Here is a 21397-nt window from a genome sequence, read left to right as displayed (position 1 = left end):
AGTTTTTCTCTCTCCTCCTGATACACCCTTTAGATACCTGAAAACTGCTATTATTCCTCTGTCTTCTCTTTCCAAATAAAAAAACCCAATCCTTAACAGCCTTCCTTCGAGGCATGTCTCAAGACCTTTAATCATTACTTAGTTGCTTTTCTTGTCTGTGGACCCTCTCCAATTTCTCCACATCTTGAAATGCAGTGCCCAGAACTGGACATAATACTCCAGTTGAGGCTAACCAGCGCAGAAGTAGAAGCGGAAGAATGACTTCTATGTCTTGTTTACAACACACCTGTAATGCAATCCCAGAATCACGTTTGCTTTTTGCAACAGTATCACACTGTTGACTCATATTTAGCTTGGTGGTCCACTATGACCCCTAGATCTTTCTGCATAATCTCCCTCTCCTAGACAGTCTCTTCCCATCTGTATGTGTGAAACTGAATTGATTGTTCCTTCCTAAAGTGGACATTTGCATTTGTCTTTATTGAACTTCATCCAGTTTACCTCAGACCATTTCTCCATTTGTCCAGATCATTTTGAATGTTGACCTCGTCCTCCAAAGCAGTTGCAATCTGTCATAAACAGATAAGAAAAAGTTAATAGAACAGAATACTTTATATTCTTTGACTATAAAGGGTTATCAAATTCATAGGCCTGGCTGTCACCTGACCAGAGAACCAATCAGGGACAGGATACTTTCAAATCTTGAGGAGGGAAGTTCTGTGTGTGCTGTTGATTTTGGTGGTGGTTCAACTCTGGGGCCCAGAGGGACCAGACGTGCAACAGGTTTCTCTCCAATCTCCCGATACAGGTTCTTTATAAGTTCAAAATTAGTAAGTACTAGATAGATAAAGCGAGTTAGCGCTATGTTTGTTTTTTATTTGCAAATGTGGCATTTGGCGTGGAAGGAGTCAAATTTCGTATTTTTGCTGAAGAGGATTTTAATTGTCTTAGGCTGGGAGGGTATTCCCAGTGTCTATAGCGAAAGACCCTGTACCTCTATTTAGCATTTAAATTGACAGAAATTATTTTAAACTTGTGTTTTCCTCTATTTATTTAAAGTTCTTGTGTTTAGAACCTGATTGTTTTTGTTTTTTTTAATTCTGGTGAGACCAGGATTGAGTGGGGGAGAGAGGGGAGGCGAGGAGGGACTTTCTCTTCCAGGAGGACCTGGAGGGGAGAGGAGGAGAGCCTTATGGGGAGGTGCATTCCTCTGTTTAAAGAATTCAGGAGTTGAATCACACAGTGACTTCCAGCGGTACCCAGGGAGGGCAAGGTCGGGAGAGGCAACGGTGGGAAAGGGTTTCTTTCTTTGTTAGATCCAGAGGATTTCTGGATCTTTGGGGTTCCCTGGCAGGTTTATGGGGGGACCAGAGTTGATTACCAGGCACTGTGAATCCTGTTGGGTGCAGCGACTACAGGTCCTTAGGCTGGTAATTAAGCTTAGAGAACATGCTGGTCGCCGCCATCTCTTGGAAACGCTGGGTTCAGAGTGGGGATTTGTACCATGACAAATAATCCTCCAGTTTGGTATGTCCGCAAACTTAATAAGCGTACCTTCTATGCCAATATCTAAGTCGTTGATGAAGATATTGAACAGAGCCGGTCCCAAAACAGACCCTGCAGAACCCACTTGTTATACCTTTCCAGCAGGATTGGGAGCCGTCAATACTACTCTCTGAAGTATGGTTATCCAGCCAGTTATGCACCCACTTATAGTAACCCCATCTAAATTGTATTGTGCCTAGTTTATCGATAAGGATATCAATGCAAGACCGTATCAAATGCTTACTAAGTCTAGGTATACACATCCACTGCTTCTCCCTTATCCACAAGACTCGTTATCCTATCAAAGAAAGCGATCAGATTGGTTTGACACGATTTGTTCTTACAAATCCATCCTGGCTATTCCTATCACCTTACCACCTTCCAAGTGTCTGCAGATGATTTCTTTAATTCTCTTCCTGGCACAGAGTTAAACTAACTGGTCTGTAGTTTCCTGGTTGTTTTATTTCCCTTTTAATAGATGGCACTATATTTGCCCTTTTCCAGTCTTCTGGAATCTCTCCCGTCTCCCATGACTTTCCAAAGATGATAGCTAGAGGCTCAGATACCTTCTCTATTAACTCCTTGAGTATTCTAGGATGCATTTCATCAGGCCCTGGTGACTTGCAGGCATTAACTTTTCTAAGTGATTTTTAACTTGCTCTTTTTTATTTTATCTTCTAAACCTACCCACTTCCCATTAGCTTCACTAATGTTAGACAATTCTTCAGACTTCTCAGTGAAGACCGAAACAAAGAAGTCATTAAGCATCTCTGCCATTTCCAAGTTTCCGGTTACTGTTTCTCCCTCCTCACTGAGCAGTGGGCCTACCCTGTCTTGGGTCTTCCTCTTGCTTCTAATGTATTGATAAAAAGTCTTCTTGTTTCCCTTTATTTCAGTAGCTAGTTTGAGCTCATTTTGTGCCTTTGCCTTTCTGTCATAGTTGCATGGGAGAAACTTTTTTGTGGTCAGATCTGTGAGCCTTTGGCCATACACAGTTACACTTTCAACAAGATTAATTGCTAGAAATAACTTACTAATGTTTACATTATCGTCTTAGGAAAAGTTGACATGGCTGTAAATAAAACAAAAGGCTCCATGTCTTGCACTGTTAAATCTGAAACCATGTTTTGACCCACAAAGAGGAGCTATGTATCTATTGTTTGATTATCTGAGTCTGCATACCGTTCCATCCAAACAGGCAAAAAGTATATGTGCAAGGTGTTCTCTGCAGAACATCTCCCACAGGGAAATTAAACAAAATTTGTGGGTATCCTGCATTTTTCTTTCTGCTCCACCTTTACACTCACTGTGCAGGACTATCTTGAATAGTCTCTCAGAACAAAATAATTGATTTCAGTCTCTCTACTGGGCAGTATGTGTACTCTGCTCACTTTGTTGTAGCAACATAGTATATAATTCTAGTGAAAAGAGGACCAAAAACTTAAAGGGAGTGGAGCTGGAGATGCAAAAACGAAATGTTTAGATCAGGTTGGGAGGGCAGGGAAGATGGGACCAAGAACAATCTGGATTAGCAGGCAAAAGAAAGGTAAATTAAACCTGTTGCACCACATACACCAACTGAAAACATGCCAGTGAATCTCCTACTGTACAAAAAAGACAGTTACAATAGACCAGATGAGATATTTCATCACCAGTGGAGACTCACTATCTTGAGTAAGATTGCTTCCCCTTCCACTGTGTCTTTGATCTAGGGAGGATCTTTGTCTATGGAAAACATGTTCCCTTTCTTCTCCTCTTTTCAAAGTGGTGGACAAAGCATTAAGACAGGGGAGGTCACCATTTGTACTTCTTCCAGGTGATGTTGTTAGGGGCCAATATGGATTGGACCAGAGAAGCTGTTTTAGTTTCCTTCCCCCTCTTAACTGTGGAGAAGTGACAGGCCGTTTCTTCCTGCTTTAAAGTCTCATCCTGAAACAAACATACAGCTCAACAAAATAATCTATGCTAACATAGAGGAGGGCAGAACAGACAACTCTAGTGGAGCAGGAGAAATAACAGACTTGATGTGGGGTAGTATCAGAAGTGGATTTTTATGTGTAGAAATACTTTTGATCTTGTATTGTGAAGTCCTTGCTTTAATCCACTAATTCCATCACTAATAAACTACTTTGTCCACTTTTGGGACCTACCAAAATAAATCCTGGTGGTGTGTATAGATGTTGGGACTTAAATAAGGTTGCTCCCTGTTAAAATAATCAGGATTGTAACTGATGTGTTCTAATTTGGAGGCAGTAGCCTCACTCCATGAGTGTAGCTGGATTACTTAATAGTTATCTTTGACTTTTTCCTAACTATTTATTTTTTAAAATAGTGATGTATTATACCTACACTGTTTTTAAGAAAGTTCTTAGTTGCATGTATTCTACTAGTTGTTAAACTATAGAACCATAGGCTGGAACATAGGCACTGACTTCTACTGGCGCTGGTGGATGCTCGATCCCCCTGTGCCACTGCCCCGCCTCCACCCCTACCCCACCCCCGTTCCAACCCTTTCTCCAGAGTGTCCACCCCTCCCTGCCCCTATTCCTACTCCTTCCCCAAATCTACAGCCCTACCTCTTCCCCGCCTCCTCCCCTGAGCATGCTGTGTTCCCACTCTTCCACACTCCGTCCCAGAGCTTGCTACAGCTGTTTAGCGGCAAGCGTTGGGAGGTAGCTGGGCGAGCAGGGACATGTCATGCTCAGGGGAGGAGGAAGTGAGGTGGGGAGCTTGGGTACCAGTGGGTGCAGAGCACCCACTAATTTTTCCCCATGGGTGCTCCAGCCCTGAAGCACTCTCGGAGTTGGACCCTACGGCCTGGAATGTTGTGGATCTTCAGTGACATTCACAGCAGCAGATCTTAACTCCAGTGACTGAAGTGGCAAATAACCCTGTTGATGTTTGTCTGATTTGGGTTTCTTGGAATTCGAGCTGATTGAAGAGCCTGTGTTCAATGTAACTTTGCCTCATACTGATCTGCTACTTCATTCTGCCTTGTTTCATTTGAAGCAGTAGTGAGACAGTAGCATGAACAAGAGTAAAAGAATGGAATGGTAGATGTATGAGTAGAATGACCAAAAAACTGTCAAATGTTGGCATATACTACTACAGGTTACCCCAGATCACATGTGCTTGTTATCAGCTTTTCCATTAGCTTCACTATTATGTATGACAGGCAGTGTGTGTGAGGGACCAAGGTGCAACAATGCCCAAGGCCCCCGCCATGGCACCCACACAAATCCATCCTTCTTTTACCCAGAGTCTAAGATGAAAGTACTCTGTTGATAACTAGATTTAGGAATAATACAGTATTTCTGTACATCTTCCAGAGCCTTGGAAGTGTCCTCTGAACACAGGAAACTCTTCTTCTGTAACAAAATAAAAATATATTTTGAAGCTGGGCTAAAACCATAGGTTTTTAAGGAACTGTGCAATTACTGGATGAAGTAGGTGGCAGTTACTCAGCAAGGAAGTTGGCTGAGTAAAGGTGTGCAATTCAAAGGTACAAAACCCAGTTGTGACCGTAGATTGCATCTGATATTCTTGCATAGAATAAAAAGGAATTAAATTTGGCATATAAGCTTTTTTTGTATGCAGCCATATTCAAAAATTACTGGCAATATAGTCCAGTGGTTAAATGTTTTGTGCATCTTTCAGGTTTTGTACGTGTAGCTGCCTTAAATGTATATCTGATTGCTAACGAACTAAAAATGTTTGAGTTGTATATGTGAATCTGAAATATGCTCTATTTTGGAGATTATACTCAGTTAACATATTGTCTTGTTTCATTCCTGTGGGGGCTGAGAAGGAATGTACTGCATGTTCCACACCACACTGCTGGCTTTAAGTTTAGTTTGGAGCTAATGAAATCTGGGCTGTGATCAACTCCAGGGCGAGAGCAGACTGGTCACTGGCTGGGGAGAGGGCAGGGGAGGGAAACTGTGAAGGGAATTGGTGCCTTCACTTGCCAGAAGTTCCTCTGAACCTGTTTGGATAGCAAACATTGAGCTATCAAGCCAAAAGAACAAATTATCATGCCTCTGAGCACCTCATAAATAAGGCTAATAGACCCTTCTCAAAGGTAACAAGACAGCAGTAGTTTTGCGGCAGTAGCCACCTGGTCTCCTTCTCCATGCTCAACTGGACAACTGCAGTTTTTTAATGGTCTCCCAGGATGGAGCTTGTGTACAATACTGCTGTTCAGATCTCCTCTCACTAGGATTCTGAGCACACTGATCCTGTTGCACATACAACTCCTGAACAGATTGCACATCTTGTAAAATAACTGTGAAATTCTGCTCATGGGTAAGTGTGGCAAAGCTCTTGTTGAAGTTAATGAGACCTTTTTGTTTACCTGGAGACAGCATGTGACCCATAAACTTTGTACAATAACTGACATACTGGAACCCAGACTGTACATTTGCTTGATATCTGAACGTGAGCATGAACCTTACCTAACGTGAGGCCAGCAGAGCTAGATGCTACCTTTGTGTAAAAGTGCACTGACTTTAGGATATAATAGCAACCACTTCTAGTAAGGGCTTTAACAATAAATGACACTTAAACTTAATTAAGCAGCATTTTTCTCCCAAAAGTTAAACAAATTTTAAAATCCTGCTTGTGAGCCCTGCTGAACATTGTGTCATGGTAGTGCATGGAACACTTCTCTCACTTCCACAGTTGCAGGTGACAAATCTGGCCAAAAGTGACTCTGTAGATTATCTGGTGCTTTCCTGCCTGCTAGCCCTTAATGCCACAAGTTGTCTGTAATAGATGTTGTAGCTTGTGAATTGTCATGTTATCTCAGATGTAGATGCATACTGCTAATACGTTTTTTCGTATTTCTTTCATCCTCTTGTTTCCCCCAGCCTTCTGACTCTTCATTGTGTACCACCATGTGGAACCAGAAAACAATAAACAAAACCTTTTGTATTGAACGGTCTCCAATTTTAAAAGGAGACTTGCAAAAGAAAAAAGAAATGTAGTCCCTGTTCATTTTCAATACCAGAGTGGATAAAAATCAGTGATTTTTTTAATTAAAAAAATCTGATTTTTTTATATTTAAATCAGATTTTTTTTGCTGAAATGCTTTTTGAGGGGGAAAAAATCTATATAAAGATTTTTAATTAAGATACATTATAGCTCAAAGATATCTCATCGTGGAATAGGGATTATGAATTCATAATCCCATAATATGAGACAACATATTCATGTAATATTTAAGAAGAGTTTTGTAAATGAGTTCCAATCGTACATGGATTTAGGAACTTAATCTTATGGGGTCCCAGGGGCTTTTGTATACACTTAGGGTAATCTTTCTATCTACCTGATGGGACTCAGTGCTCCAATCTAGAAGATACCATCAGAAATGCTTAGTTTTGCAGTTCTCAAACTCTGGATCTGTGTCTCCAGAGATAATGTGCTTGTTAACAGCAAAAATGTTTTAAAATAAATTAATATATAGAGGTGAGAAATAACAGACCTCAGCTCTTTTGGCCCTCTGAAAATTTATGTACACAGAGTCAATCCCCTACCTTTCTCTAAAAGTGAAAAGTTTCAAAAAGTTCAATGAATAGAAGATTGCTGGGGGTGGAATAGATCTGGACAAGGAGAAGAAGTCTGGAGATAAATGTGAGAAGCAAGGGACTTATGCTTGTTTTGTTAAAATATTATATGTTTGCTGTTGAAGAAAAAATACATATGTTGTTTTTAGGTTAAATAAAACAATATAAATGTCTGGTGATGGTTTTCCTCCTAATACAGTATGGCAAGAAAATCCTTCAAATATTAATGATTAACCTGTTGAACTGGAGACAGTTCACCTCCCAGTGACTTCATAAATATCTGCTTCAGTTACCTGTGATAAATGGAATAACCAGTCATTCATTTTCTGATATAGCTGTAAAACTAATCTGAAAAGTTTTCTGAATAATTCAGTTTAAAAATGTATAGTGTGTCCCTTCTAAAAATGAAACCTACACCTATTTCTGAGTTGTGAAGACTTTGTATTAAGGTTATAACAACCAACAAGAATGCACTTTTATGTAGGAATCTGTGATTAAATCGAGTCTTCCTAATTAGTGATTTAAATCTATTTGCTTTTAATCAAAATCCACCCTGTTCAGTACACTTGACTGGCTGACCTTTAAATAAAGGGTATGTTTGTAAAAAGATGCAGTGCACCTGCCCTTTCAGTGAGATGAGCATTCATAGGAACCATTCCTGCTGTCCCAAATTGGAGCTCGAAAGGAAAGCTGGGCTTGACGTTCCTGATATTTCTACTAGGGGGTTGCACACGCTGTAGCTTCTGAGTTATAAGTGGGCCAGCAGTGGAAACCCCAGAGCGGCGGCAGGCTGAGCAGCTCAGCCCACCCCACATGCCATCAAAAATCGGCTCGCGTGCCACCTTTGGCATGTATGCCGTAGGTTGCTGATCCCTGGTCTAAGTACTGGGTTACATAATAGCAAATAATAATGGCTCTCCCTTCTGCCCGCCTTTCTGAAAGGCCATGCATTTCAGCAACCTTCTCTAGCCCAGAAGAGCAAGGAGAGTCTCTAATAATTCGGACTTCCTGAGCTGTTAACAAGAATTATGGTTGTCCTCTCTCTTTTTTGGAGGTAATAGGGGAAGGAGGGTCTGGTTGACCTAGTTTCCCTATGTGATAAAGAGGACTTGCCTACTACTTATTTGAATAGCTCCAAAGCACTTCCTGGTTTCTGTGCAGAGTGTCTGATTTGGCTTTGGTTAAGTTGAAAAATATTTCTCAAAATGGAATGATCTTTAGCAAAAAACAACTAATTTGATTGTTGGGTTGGAAGATCTTTAGAGAGAGAATTATTCAAGGTAATGTTTAATTTTCAGTACACAGTACAGAACACCATATAACCTTTGTCAGATTATGCATTTTAGTCCTTCTGTGAGAGATCTCAGAACAAAACACTCTTATGACTGTAAATGATGTGGGTTGTTTGTTTTTTTTTTAAACCAAATGAAGTGCGTGTGTCTCTAGCACATGTTTCAAATGAACAATACCCTTTCTGGAAAGGGTTTGAGCTAAAAAGGAAATTCATGCCCTTCCTTAAGTGCCCTATATATCAAATTTGCTTAAAACGTGACTCAGAAATCTGTTCCTTTTAGCTGTTGCATGTGCACAGAATAAAGAAATTAAGTGGGAGTTATGATTACCTAGAGACTATCTCATCCACTCATTCTTATGAGGCAGGGATTCTTTACATATGGATTATTATTTTATCTTGCAGATTTCTGTTCCTATTTTAACAACTGAATCTGTTTGATTGCAGAAGAGCATTAATACTGTTTCATGTGTTACTGGTCTAAAATACACTGAGGACTTTACTGAAAATACCAGATGAGAATTTGCTCTAAAAAGAGTTTACAGTTTGAGCACCTGATCCTGTGGTTGGGCATGCGCAAGCACATCGGCCTGATTTGCAGAGTTCCTCTGAAGCCTACAGAGCTGCACCTGGGGGCAGGAGTCTATAGATTAGATTGCAGGTTCAGGACCTACGTGAAAAATGGTCAGATACAGGAGTGGGTGGAAAAGCAGATAACGTCCAAGGGAGATGAAGGATGAGGAGGAATAAATACAGAATAGGTTATGGGACTGGTTGTGCAGTACGCTAAATGGTTTTTAAATTAGGCAGAGTAGAATGTACAATTAAATGATGCATGATGTACTAATACGAGAACATCATTGGCTAAAGCCTTTTTATTTTTAGTGTGTTAACTGCAGTCTCTCGTGCTATAGTGGGGAAAGGAATGAAACAGAGTGGGAATGCAAAGCTTTGAACTAATCCTAACTTTGTAATTATCATATTTTTTTGTTTAATTTTGTAAAGTTTATAAAGTTCATTTCAGGACATGCTTATTTTTTCACTTCGCTGCTCAAATGTTTTGAGTTTTTTTTCACAGAAAACAAGACTATGAACTTATAAAAATACAGGTGAATTCTAATTATAAAAATGAAAATTAATAGCCTATTTCACCTTTATCTGTGTGCATTACTTAATATTTTATTGGTGTGGCTTTTTACAGATGCATAAAGCACCTTTAATACAAAAGAGAATAAAGAAATAGGGCATTATTACTGGAGAACATAGTCAGCTGCAGAAAAAGGGAGAGGTTTTAAAATTATTTTTTTTTCTTTTTTCTGGGAGGAAAGGGGAAATAATCTTAGAACAAACAAAGCAAAGCTTTGAAACGATAGGCAGAGGATATTTGTAATGGTAAAATTTGTATTTTTAAAGTTTTTTGTATTGAACCAATCAAGTTTACTGCTAGCTAGCTAATACCCTTGTGGGGTGCCACAGCACCCCCACCTCATCCCTGCCCCTTTTAATTGATTTTTTTTTTTTAAGCCCCCTATGTCTGGTCTTACAACTGGACTGAGAGCTCTTTAGGGGCAGGGATAGCTGCTATTTTTTTATAGTGCTCAGCATGATGATGCCCCCAGTCCTGATTAAGGCCTCAGGGTGTTACAAATAAGGGATTCATTAAGTAAACTTCAAATGGGGGAAGAGGTGGACAGAAATGGTATTAAAACATCCTCTTCCTTCTGAGACATCACTGCTGTGTTTCTCTGAGGAATGCAGCTCTACCACTGAAATATCCTGGTCAACAACCACCTTCCTTAGGCAAGAGATGCCAGGTGTTCTGCTTGTGAAAGGCAGTGAATAAGTAGCTTCCCTTGAAAGATATTGCTAAGCCTGCGTGTAGTGTACTTTTTTGAGATAAAGTATGGTCTTGGAAACTTCTCTGCTCTTCACTCACGACATGCTTTGTCCTTTTTTTGTTTAACAACATTAAAATTGTCTTGCCCTGTTTCATGAGAGCAGGAAAATGTGGTGGCTCTTGTTGGCCTTGTTTGCTTTCATAAGCATCAGTGATTGTCAACATTTACAAAACAGGGTTTGCTAACTTGCTCCTTCTATTGGCTGCATGACCAAAATAGTGTGTGCTCATGTATGAGCAGTAAAAGATGTTCCTTAGTAGCTTCCTTTTTAATTCTTCACTGAATTATAATAGTCTTGGGCCAAGGCTATCTGATTCCCCAGTCCGTGTTTGTATCCACTGATACAAATGGAGGTATACTGCTGAAGCTTCCATATATCAAAGTGTAACACTGATAGATCCACTGAACTCTGAAAACTATGCGTAGCACTCAGGTATACAAAGCTCTGTACAAACACTGTTTCCCCACAGAGAGGTATTTAATATTCTACTGGTACCTAGAGGCCACCATGGGAATCAGGGTCCCATCATGCTAGGCACTGTACAAAGAAACCCCCTTCCCTGCCCAGAAGTGTAAATTGTTTTCAGTTCCCATAGAGGGGAACTGGGTTTCCACATACGCAATTCCTAGAGTGAGCAATATACTTCCAACAAAAGTGCTGGGTGATTTGGATCTTGATAGAGGAGTGGAGGGGGAATGTTTGGTATAAGCAAATCTAAGTGCTCTCGAATCTCTCTGATGGTGCCTTTCTTTGTATTTAAAGGGGAGTGGGAATCACTATTCAAAGTTCATTCTAGCATCTTTGAGGGTAAGACTGCAGACATTATGTAGCTGATCTGATGTAGGACTACTTCCTTCCTCATTAGATTTAGAGGTGTAATCTCAGGGTAAGGGGAGGAAGCTAATCATTCCCTCTTGATGATGTGTCAGATTTTCTTCTGGGCAGAATTTAGAATCTTATACTGTTTCTTGGCTAGTTATCTCAGTGATTAGCAAGATTTAGTCATGATGGTAGTGCAGTTTTAAATATATATAGTCTGCTACCTGCAGGACCTATTAATTGACATAGAAAAAACATTCTGAGTGTCCAAATTTATATTGATTAGGAGATATTTTTAACGTAGGTTGTAAGTCTGAGTTGTATTATTTTACTTTCTGTGGGATACCATAAATACCTGTGTATTATTATTAAAATAGCTCCTGGACTGGGGAAAGCTGAAATCTCTGAAATTGGGGTGTGGGGGAAAACTAGAAGCTATTTCATCTAGTATGGAACAAAGACTCAGTGGCATGTGGGAATTCTTTGGGGGTATTTTAGGGGAGGAGAATGGAGGTATAAAGCACCTAGATAAGCCTGATATAGTAGAAATAAACCACTTTGAAGTAAATAATTTTATTCAATCTAACATTCTCGAACATTTTTCAGTAAAATAGCAAACAAAGGAAAAGTGGTAGACACAACTAACTTGGATTTTCAAAAAGATTTGAATAAAATTCCTTGCAAAAACTGTTAAGGGAAGTAATCATAGTGTGAAAAGAACAAAGTGTTGGTCTGTTGAAAAAAAAATAATTATAAGCTAGAAAATGAAGTGACAAGAAATGGTTAGTCTTCAGTGTGGAATGATACTAATAACAGAGTACTCAAAATGTGGTCTGAATCTGGTGTACAAATATATTAATGACTCAGATAAGTGGGTAAATAAGTCTTAAAAACTGAGGATTTGTCTGCACTTAAATGCCACAATGGCGCAGCTGTGCTGCTGAAACACTTCAGTGTAGACACTACCTGTGCCGACAGAAGGAGTTCTTCTGTCGATGTAGGTAATCCATCTCTCCGAGAGGTGCTAGCTAGGTCAATGGAAGAATTTTTCTGTCAACCTAGCACTGTCTAGATGGGCGCTTAGGTCAGCTTAACAACACCACTCCAAGGTGGGGATTTTTCAGACCCCTGATCAACATAGTTAAACAGACCTAATTTTCTAGTGTAGACCAGGTCTGAGAAAATTCAGAAGGACCTAATGAACCTACGTAGTAAATACTAAGTGTTCAAAGAAATGCACACTGAAACAAGTGATCTAAAGTATTTCTGTATACTGGGTTCCAAATTAATCACAACCACTCAAGTTAGAATCCTAAGCATCACTTGGTTAGTTTGTGAAAACTGGCATGTATGTCAGGAAAGATGCTGTCTTTTGTAACTGAACTTCCCAACTTAAAATCAGCATTTTTCTTGGGAACTGGCCTGAAATGCTGTCCACTACTTGTGTAATAATTAACATCTGCCTCCTATCTAGTCCCCTGTGAATCAGCTCAAGGGATGTAGAAGCTTTCAAATCACACTAGCTGAATTTTAAACTGTGATGAGAATGGTGTTGCAACATGCAATTTATCTTTAGTGGAGAGATTTTTAAAATAAAACCACACCACTGGCTCATGAGTAAAATGTTTTGTATATTGTTGTCTTTTGCCAACCAACTGCTAAGTATGCTGAACCAAGTATATGTAAAATCAGTTCTTCGAGTGTGTGTGTGTTCCACTTTTAGTGTGTGTGTCCCCCGTGCACTGGAGATCAGTCTTTTGATCAGTAATGTCCTTTGGGCCACATCTGTTCGTTTGCCCTCAAGTCTGCATGAAGCATCAAGATAAATAGGATAAATAGGATCAGGACCCCAAACATTCGTATACAGTTCCAGGTCATCTTTGACAGCTTGGAGTCCTCAGGAGAAAAATAGGCAATTACGGAGACTTTGAAATAGACCATTTCCTAAGCTGAAATTTTGAACATGTGGGTTAATGATATTGTTTTGATTGGATGTGTAACTTACTTAGCATTGGGAGAACAACTTGAAGAAACTGCTTCTAACATTTCAAGGAGAAATGGTAGCTGAGCAGTATTAAGAGAATTTTAGAAACTTGAAATATTTTTCCTTTCCAAGCAACACGTGTCTTAGCTGAGATCTAATACCTGGAAAAAACTATTTACTACAAGAATGATTGTCAGAATGACTGTAATCGTCTTGAATGTACCCAATGTGTATCCAGTATTTGCAGCCACTTGTCTGACGTGTTTAATTGTCCGTATGCCAGGGCACTCTGAGGAATTCTGCAGTCTGTGTCAGTGTTCTAACTCACGTACAGTGTAATAACTTTTGGTGTGAATGCTGACACGTGTACTCAAAACTTGCTTTTTATTCACTCTTTATGTGAGTAAAACTCATTCTGATGAATGCCTTCAAATTGAACTCAAAGGGGATGTGAGCAGAGCTGAAGCTAATGCATTAATAAATTCAGGTGGGTGCTCTCATAGAGTACTTCAACCTGAACAACTTGATACTATTGTTCAAGTGTGAACAGGATGTCATCAGACCCCTCGTAAAGGGTGAAGTCAGGTTTAAAAAAACCCAGAGAAATATCAAATGTGTAACTATGGCCATTTGGCCAGCTGTTGGAAGAAGGGCTGGATAGATGGGAGCTTTGAAAAGAAAGACTCTTGTGTTTCCCTGTGTTAAATTGTGGGTGTGTAGGTTGGTTATTTTTAACTTAAATTTAATTGTTTATTGTTCAGCATCTTGGAACCTGTCAATTCCACATTTGTTGGGCCGAATGTGTAACTTTGTCTCTAATTTTCCCTTATAAATGAATGTACCAGGAGGTTGCAATCACTTGGAGTTAAGGTACTTTATAGATCTCTAATAATCCACCTGAATTCTCTAAATTTGAGTTTAAACTCTAACCCCGGGGAGTGACTTCCTTTCTCCTCCCTCTCCTATCCAAAACTGTTACTTTATCAGCTTTAATTTATTGTTGTAGAATGAGTTCAGTAGCAGCTTATGCCATAATATATTTTCCTGGTGACAGTTAGTTCTGGCTGTGATCCAGCATGAAGTACTTTAATCTGTCTATTATTCTTGAATTATATAGTTAGTAAATGTTAAACTCTCAATGCAGTGTGCTGTGCGAGAATAACAACAGATTACTAATGGAAGTAGTTCAGTCTAAGCTTTGTGCAGAGGTGAACTCATTTGGAGTTGTGCACACAATTGCTTAGTCTTGGGTCTTGTCACTTGACTAATCTTTCTGGAGAAAATGGTTTTTCTTCAATCTATATTCTTGGTAAACTTTGCTCTAGCAGTTCTGGAAAGTCTTACTTCTGGTCGACCTAACATTTATAGACCATTATTCATGACTAGCCATGCCTTACATTTCAGAGTAAACAGACGTAGTGATCCTGAAGTAGCTTGTCATTGTCTTCCTTGATCTAACTCTTGACTTTTGTACTACTACTGGAGGAAAAAGAGCAGTACTCTCTCCTTTCATATATTTTCATGTCCTTGTGTACTTGGCTATTCGGGAATTGGCTGCTGAATTCAACCTTCCCTGCACTGCTGTGTTCCAGAATTGCTGCTTTCCTTTCATTAAAAGGGAAAAACACTCTTGTGATTCTGAAGACAAGCTTATAACTGAGCTGTGATGGCTATGGAACTTTAAATGGGGAGCCAGAAAACGTGCATAAAAATAAAGATAAGATACAAAAAGGATAAGGAAGTGGGATAAGGGCTAAAACAAATACATGTTATATTGTGAATGGATATGAAATGGAGTTTTTTTTAAAATTTGAGATTGGGTAACTGGGGAGAAAATAAGAACTCTGCAGTGAAAATCCAAGGAGAGAGAACGTCCGTAATGAGGGGACAATGGAGATCATTCTAGGTATAAAGGGAAAGTATTTAAAAAGGCATGAAAGGAAAAGTAACAGGGAGAAAAAGACAGAGCCCATGGCACACAATGGAGTAAGGAAAGTGCTATGCAGAGCTTTAGACTCATAGACTCGTAGGTCAGAAGGGACCAATATGATCATCTAGTCTGACCTCCTGCACAAGGCAGGCCACAGAACCCTACCCATCCACTTTTATAACAACCCCTAACCCATGACTGAGTTATTGAAATCCTCAAAATTGTGGTTTGAAGACCTCAAGCTGCAGAGAATCCACCAGCAAGCGACCCATGCCCCACGCTGCAGAGGAAGGCGAAAAACCTCCAGGGCCTCTGCCAATCCGCCCTGGAGGAAAATTCCTTCCCGACCCCAAATATGGCGATCAGCTAAACCCTGAGCATGTGGGCAAGTCTCACCAGCCAGCACCCAGGAAAGAATTCTCTGCAGTAACTCAGATCCCATCCCATCCAACATCCCCTCACAGACCATTGAGCAGACTTATCTGCCGATAATCCAAGATCAATTGCCCAAATTAAACTATCCCATCATAACATCCCCTCCATATACTTATCAAGCTTAGTCTTAAAGCCAGATAAGTCTTTTGCCCCCACTACTTCCCTCGGAAGGCTGTTCCAGAACTTCACTCCCCTAATGGTTAGAAACCTTCGTCTAATTTCAAGTCTAAACTTCCTAATATCCAGTTTGTACCCATTCGTCCTTGTGCCTACATTAGTACTAAACTTAAATAATTCCTCTCCCTCCCTAACGTTAATCCCCCTGATATATTTATATAGAGCAAGCATATCCCCCCGGAGCCTTCTTTTGGCCAGGCTAAACAAGCCAAGCTCTTTGAGTCTCCTTTCATAAGGCAGATTTTCCATTCCTCGGATCATCCTAGTAGCCCGTCTCTGAACCTGTTCCAGTTTGAATTCATCCTTCTTAAACATGGGACACCAGAACTGCACACAATATTCCAGGTGGGGTCTCACCAGCGCCGTATATAACGGCACTAACACCTTCTTCTCCTTGCTGGAAATACCTCGCCTGATGCATCCTAAAACCGCATTTGCTTTTTTAACAGCCATATCACATTGGCGGCTCATAGTCATCCTGCTATCAACCAATACCCCAAGGTCCTTCTCCTCCTCCGTCGCTTCCAACTGATGCGTCCCCAACGTATATCTAAAATTCTTATTATTAATCCCTAAGTGCATGACCTTGCACTTTTCACTATTATATTTCATCCTATTACTATTACTCCAGTTTACAAGGTGGTCCAGATCTTCCTGAATAGTATCCCGGTCCTTCTCTGTGTTAGCAATACCCCCCAGCTTTGTGTCATCCGCAAACTTTATTAGCACATTCCCGCTCTTTGTGCCAAGGTCAGTAATAAAAAGGTTAAATAAGATCGGTCCCAAAACCGATCCTTGAGGGACTCCACTAGTAACCTCCTTCCAGCCTGACAGTTCACCCTTCAGTACGACCCGCTGGAGTCTCCCCTTTAACCAGTTCCTTATCCACCTTACAACTTTCATATTCATCCCCATCTTTTCCAATTTAACTAACAGTTCCCCATGCGGAACCGTGTCAAACGCCTTACTGAAATCGAGGTAAATTAGATCTACCGCATTTCCTTTGTCTAAGTAATCCGTCACCTTCTCAAAGAAGGAGATCAGGTTGGTTTGGCACGATCTACCTTTAGTAAATCCATGTTGCAATTCGTTCCAATTACCATTGACCTCAATGTCCTTAACTACTTTCTCCCTTAAAATTTTTTCCAAGACCTTACACACGACAGACGTCAAGCTAACAGGCCTATAATTACCCGGATCACTTTTATTCCCTTTCTTAAAAATAGGAACTACGTTAGCAATTCTCCAGTCGTACGGCACAACCCCCGAGTTTACCGATTGCTTAAAAATTCTCGCTAACGGGCTCGCAATTTCACGCGCCAGTTCCTTTAATATCCTCGGGTGGAGATTGTCCGGTCCCTCCGATTTTGTCCCATTAAGCTGTTCAAGTTTGGCCTCTACCTCAGATGCGGTAATATCCACCTCCATATCCACATTCCCGTTTGTCATCCCTCCATCGTCCCTAAACTCCTCACTAGTCTTATTAAAGACCGAGGCAAAGTACTTATTTAGATATTGGGCCATGCCTAGGTTATCCTTAACCTCCGTTCCATCCTCAGTGTATAGCGGCCCCACTTCTTCTTTCTTTGTTTTCTTCTTATTTATGTGGCTGTAGAACCTTTTACTATTGGTTTTGATTCCCTTTGCAAGGTCCAGTTCTACACGGCTTTTAGCCTTCCTCACTTTATCCCTACATGTTCTGACCTCACTAAGGTAGCTTCCCTTGCTAAACCCGCCTTTCTTCCACTCCCTGTAAGCTTTCTGCTTTTTCCTAATCCCCTTTAGTGTGAGGATGAAAAGTTAAAACATTATTTGGGAAGATACAGGTATGTGCTAGCTCAGGCCTGGTTTACAATGTCGGGTGGGGGAATTGATCTAAGTTAGCTGAAGTCGACATATTTAGACCTACTCTCTGTGATGTCTTCACTGCGGTGAGTCTACTGCTGCCGCTCCCCTGTCAACTCTGCCTGCACTTCTTGCGGTGGTGGAGTACAAGAGTCAACAGAAGAGCGCTTGGGGTTCAGTTGCTGCCTGCCAATCCAGCAGGTAGTGTAGACATACCCTCAGAGCTGTAGGACTAAGCATCTTAAACTCCAAGTCTTTAGGGAACTGGGAGGTAGGGGAGGGGAAGCCATGATGTTTAAGTGGCTTACAATCTATACAGTTCATTGGATTCATGAATGAATTGCCACCAAAGTATACAAGGCTTAAGATGTCAGCTAGCTAAAAGACTTCTATGATAGACCCATATCCACCTTACTTGGAGGTTAGAAGATGGCAGGGACATAGCATGACGGTAAACAGAATCATAAGGTTTAGGGTGCCTTTAATCTGTGCATTTTATAGTTTTCAGTGAATGTGTGCAATGTTTATTTCAATTTAAGTTTTTCCACATACAGACGCTCCCCGTATTAAGGAAAAAGTCCTGTAAGCGGTTTTTTTGGGTTTTTTCATAATTGTCAGGGATAGGTCCCTGACTTGCACAAAATTCGACTTGTGCAAGCCATTCTTCCGGAATGCTTGTGTAAGTCGGGGAGCGTCTGTATTGCCCCAGAAATGTGCTTGGCACTACTGACGTTAGGTCTCTTTCCCCAAGGAATGGGTAGTCAAAGCATACAACAGAATTGTGAAGAGTCAGAGGATGTTATTTGATGTGTATTCATAATTAGGCTTCTCAGGATTCAGTCTGTCAATAAACGTTGGTAAACATGGATTTCAGCTGAGACCCTGAAATTGATTTCTCTCCCCCTCTCCCCTGAAATCAATGAGCAACAGTCAGCAGGCCTGTGGGGTTTGGATGGCACCAGCCCTGGGGCAGTGAAGGGTACCCTCTCCAGCTCTGCTGTCACAGGAGCGAGTGGGTTCATGACAGTGGGGTTGTAGAGGGCTCTCTGTGCTGCCGCAGGATTGATGATACCGGATCTCGGTAGGCACAAGATGCAGGGAAGACTTGCAGTCCTGGCTGGGCGGGGGGGTTGTGATGCCAGGCCCTGACTGCAAGGAGAACGACTACAAGTCCCTGGGCCTGGAGACAGCCAGACCACTGCAGAATGGCTGTTGGCCAGGAGCAGAGCCATTTGGCAGTGAGGTGGCATCCAGGTCCAGGACTCATCCTGGGGGGGAAGGAGGGAAGAGAAGGTCTTTGTTCCTCTGGGCCAGGATCTCAGCCTTTTTGTTTCTAGTAGGTACGCATACAAATAAAATACTTTATTGCAGTAGCATTTGGGGACGGAGGAGATAACTCAACTCAAGTTCAGGCTAGGATATTATGTTTCACACATGATTATCCTTCACTTTATGGAGTTCTTAACCTTTTTTTTTTTTTTTTTTCTTTTCCAGCTCCCTGCAAATGTTCGTTAATAGCACAACGAGCAGAACTGTGGATGACCATGAAAAACTATCAACAAGCTCTCCATGATGTAGATGCACTCTGCCAAAACAAACCCCTCTGGCCCAAGGTATGGTACTCTCATGCTTCAAAGACAGAAATATGTATCAGGGTCTCTTTGTGGTGAGGATAGAACTTTTCCAGGTCGCTTTTGGAAGGCTGTTTTGGCAAACAGCTAGAAACTTGAATGAAAGCTTAAATTCTACATAAAACAACAAGGTCTGTGGTGGAACCTTAAATCTGTGCTAGTGCATGGAATTGCTGTGGCGTGTACATTCGTTGGTCCTTCATGATAAGGTCTAATCTATTAAAATGGGTACGTTGGCATGTTGGGGACAGAACCAGACCTGTCAGTCCCTGGCAGTAGGGGAAAGCTCCACCTCCTGAAATTCCCTCCAGGTTTGTGTTTTCCCCCAGTGGCTCAACCAGCCCTCTACACTGCATCACTTTTCTGAGGAAAATGCTAAGTTTATTTCAAAATTTTAAACTCAAATTTGGTTCAACAGTGTGTGCATCTAAATCTTAGACATGACCCATGGCTGCCTTTTTTTTGGGAGAGGAGGGAGAAAGAGGTTAGATACTCTGGAAAGAAATACAGGTTATGTGGTACATTGTGAAGCAGTCCATTAAGCATAACAGGGGAAAAACTGCCTCTTTGCAAGTGATAGGTAGAACAAGTGCAGCATCAGAAGCCGCCCACTCTTGCCTCAGATCTATGTGCAGGTCTCCCAACTACCCTTATCTGAAGTTGAACCCCATGACTGGTGCCAAACTCTCTCAGCCCAGAAGTGTTAGGGTTACCTATTGGTTTGCTCAAATGAGATCACTTGACATTATCCAGAGGGTCTGTGGAGCTGTGCAAGAATTTCAGGAAAAGCTGTTCCATTCCCAGTCTCCGCAACCCATGAAAGGCTACAACAGGAATGGAAGCCTTCATCTTGTACTTTTAGATCAGAGCATTGCAACCCACTCTCCCTCCTGTTTCTAACTTCTGCTCCATTTGAAAGAATGCCATGTGTCTTGAGAAAATAAAAGCAGTGTTCATTGGTCTCGTGTTACAATGTCACTTTGGAAATGTCAGCTTCACACACCTTTTGTGTGCATGCAGGGTCATTATGTGAAAGCACAAGCTCTTTCTGGATTGGGAAGGACTGAGGAAGCACTGAAGGAGTTTCTTTATTGTATTGCCTTGAATCCTGAATGGAGCTTAATGAAGAAAGGAGCCCAAAAGGTACAGTAACTACATCATGCCACGCTTTTTTGTATGCAGGTCAGTTATGCCCTATAGCTAACGAAAATCTTTGGATTCAGATACATTCCATGTTAATAAAAAATGCCACCACATTTTGGCACAATATCAAATAAAACGCTAGTGCATCTAATTGCACAGTACTGTGCCATGGGAGAGACTTCTGTCTCCTTGATCACCTCCTTGTTTTGCTTGTAGGTGAGTTTTACTAAACTGTGTGCCTTACCATTGTCCTGTGGAAGCAAGTTGCAGACGCTCATAGGCTGAGTGAAGTGAGGTCTAACCTCAACTTAATGGTGTCCGTCTAATAGAATAATTACTTCCAGAATTTCAGGGGCCGGGTCTAGGTTATCAGTGGGCACAGACCTAAATTTTGTTGGTGCAAATCAGAACACTGGAAAAGCATGATTCACAGGAAAATCAGACTAATCCATGCTGTAGGCAGAGAAATCAGAATCGGCAACGTAACTTGCTATGGGGAGGGAGAGTCTGTAGCCTGGACTCTATAAAAGAGTCTTATGCAGAATATTGTAGGGGGTAGTAGGAACTATGGAGGGAGGGGGGAGGCACAGACCCTGGCATGGGGGAATGGGGATAGTCATATGGAGGGACCTGTGGGGGACAGAAAGACACAGCCTCTGCCATGAAGGAGAGGTGGGGGTGTTTCAGGGAGTCCCTAAAAGAGGGCATTGTGTGGGCAGCAGAGCAGGGGGAATGAATGGATGCAAACAGCCCTGGTGTGTTCAGTGAGTTCATCTTAAAGAAGCTGCAGTGTGTGTGACCCCCTTCCGCCCAAGACACCAGCTCTTCAAGTATTCTCTGCATTTTCCACTCATGGGAATGCCCCGACTGGTGTCTCCTGAATGGCAGAGCTCTAACTAGCAGTAGCCATTGGAGCACTCATTCACCTCTCCTGCTGTCCTTCAGACCTCCGTGAATATCGAATGTTTTTGGAGGTGCTGGTATAAAAGGGATCCAACCATCTCAGTTCTTTCCAGCCATGGCCTGTTGAATGGATCAGGAAGTGCTCCTGGATTTGCACCTTGCTAGCTTGTTGTTAATTTTATAGTTAGACTTAGCTGATTTTAGCATATGTTGTAAGTCTTTTGGTTTCAG

At 41.2% G+C, this 21397-nt stretch overlaps 1 protein-coding gene across 3 annotated transcripts in view; it reads left to right on the top strand.

Annotated features, from left to right (window-relative positions):
• LONRF2 (LON peptidase N-terminal domain and ring finger 2) overlaps positions 1–21397 on the top strand; it is a 49194-nt gene that overhangs the window by 7163 nt on the left and 20634 nt on the right. For all 3 annotated transcript variants that reach the window (XR_012654902.1, XM_032793912.2, XM_075061146.1), the window contains exons 2-3: positions 18984–19102; positions 20141–20263. Coding sequence is in view for 2 of the 3 variants with exons in the window: in XM_032793912.2 (XP_032649803.1) it covers positions 19028–19102; positions 20141–20263 (198 nt within the window). In the remaining variant the exon portion in view is untranslated. The remainder of the gene's footprint in view (positions 1–18983; positions 19103–20140; positions 20264–21397) is intronic.

Source organism: Chelonoidis abingdonii, chromosome 1 (assembly GCF_003597395.2).
Source record: "Chelonoidis abingdonii isolate Lonesome George chromosome 1, CheloAbing_2.0, whole genome shotgun sequence".
Lineage (NCBI taxonomy): Eukaryota > Metazoa > Chordata > Testudines > Testudinidae > Chelonoidis > Chelonoidis abingdonii.
This window is presented reverse-complemented; position numbering and strand designations above follow the sequence as displayed.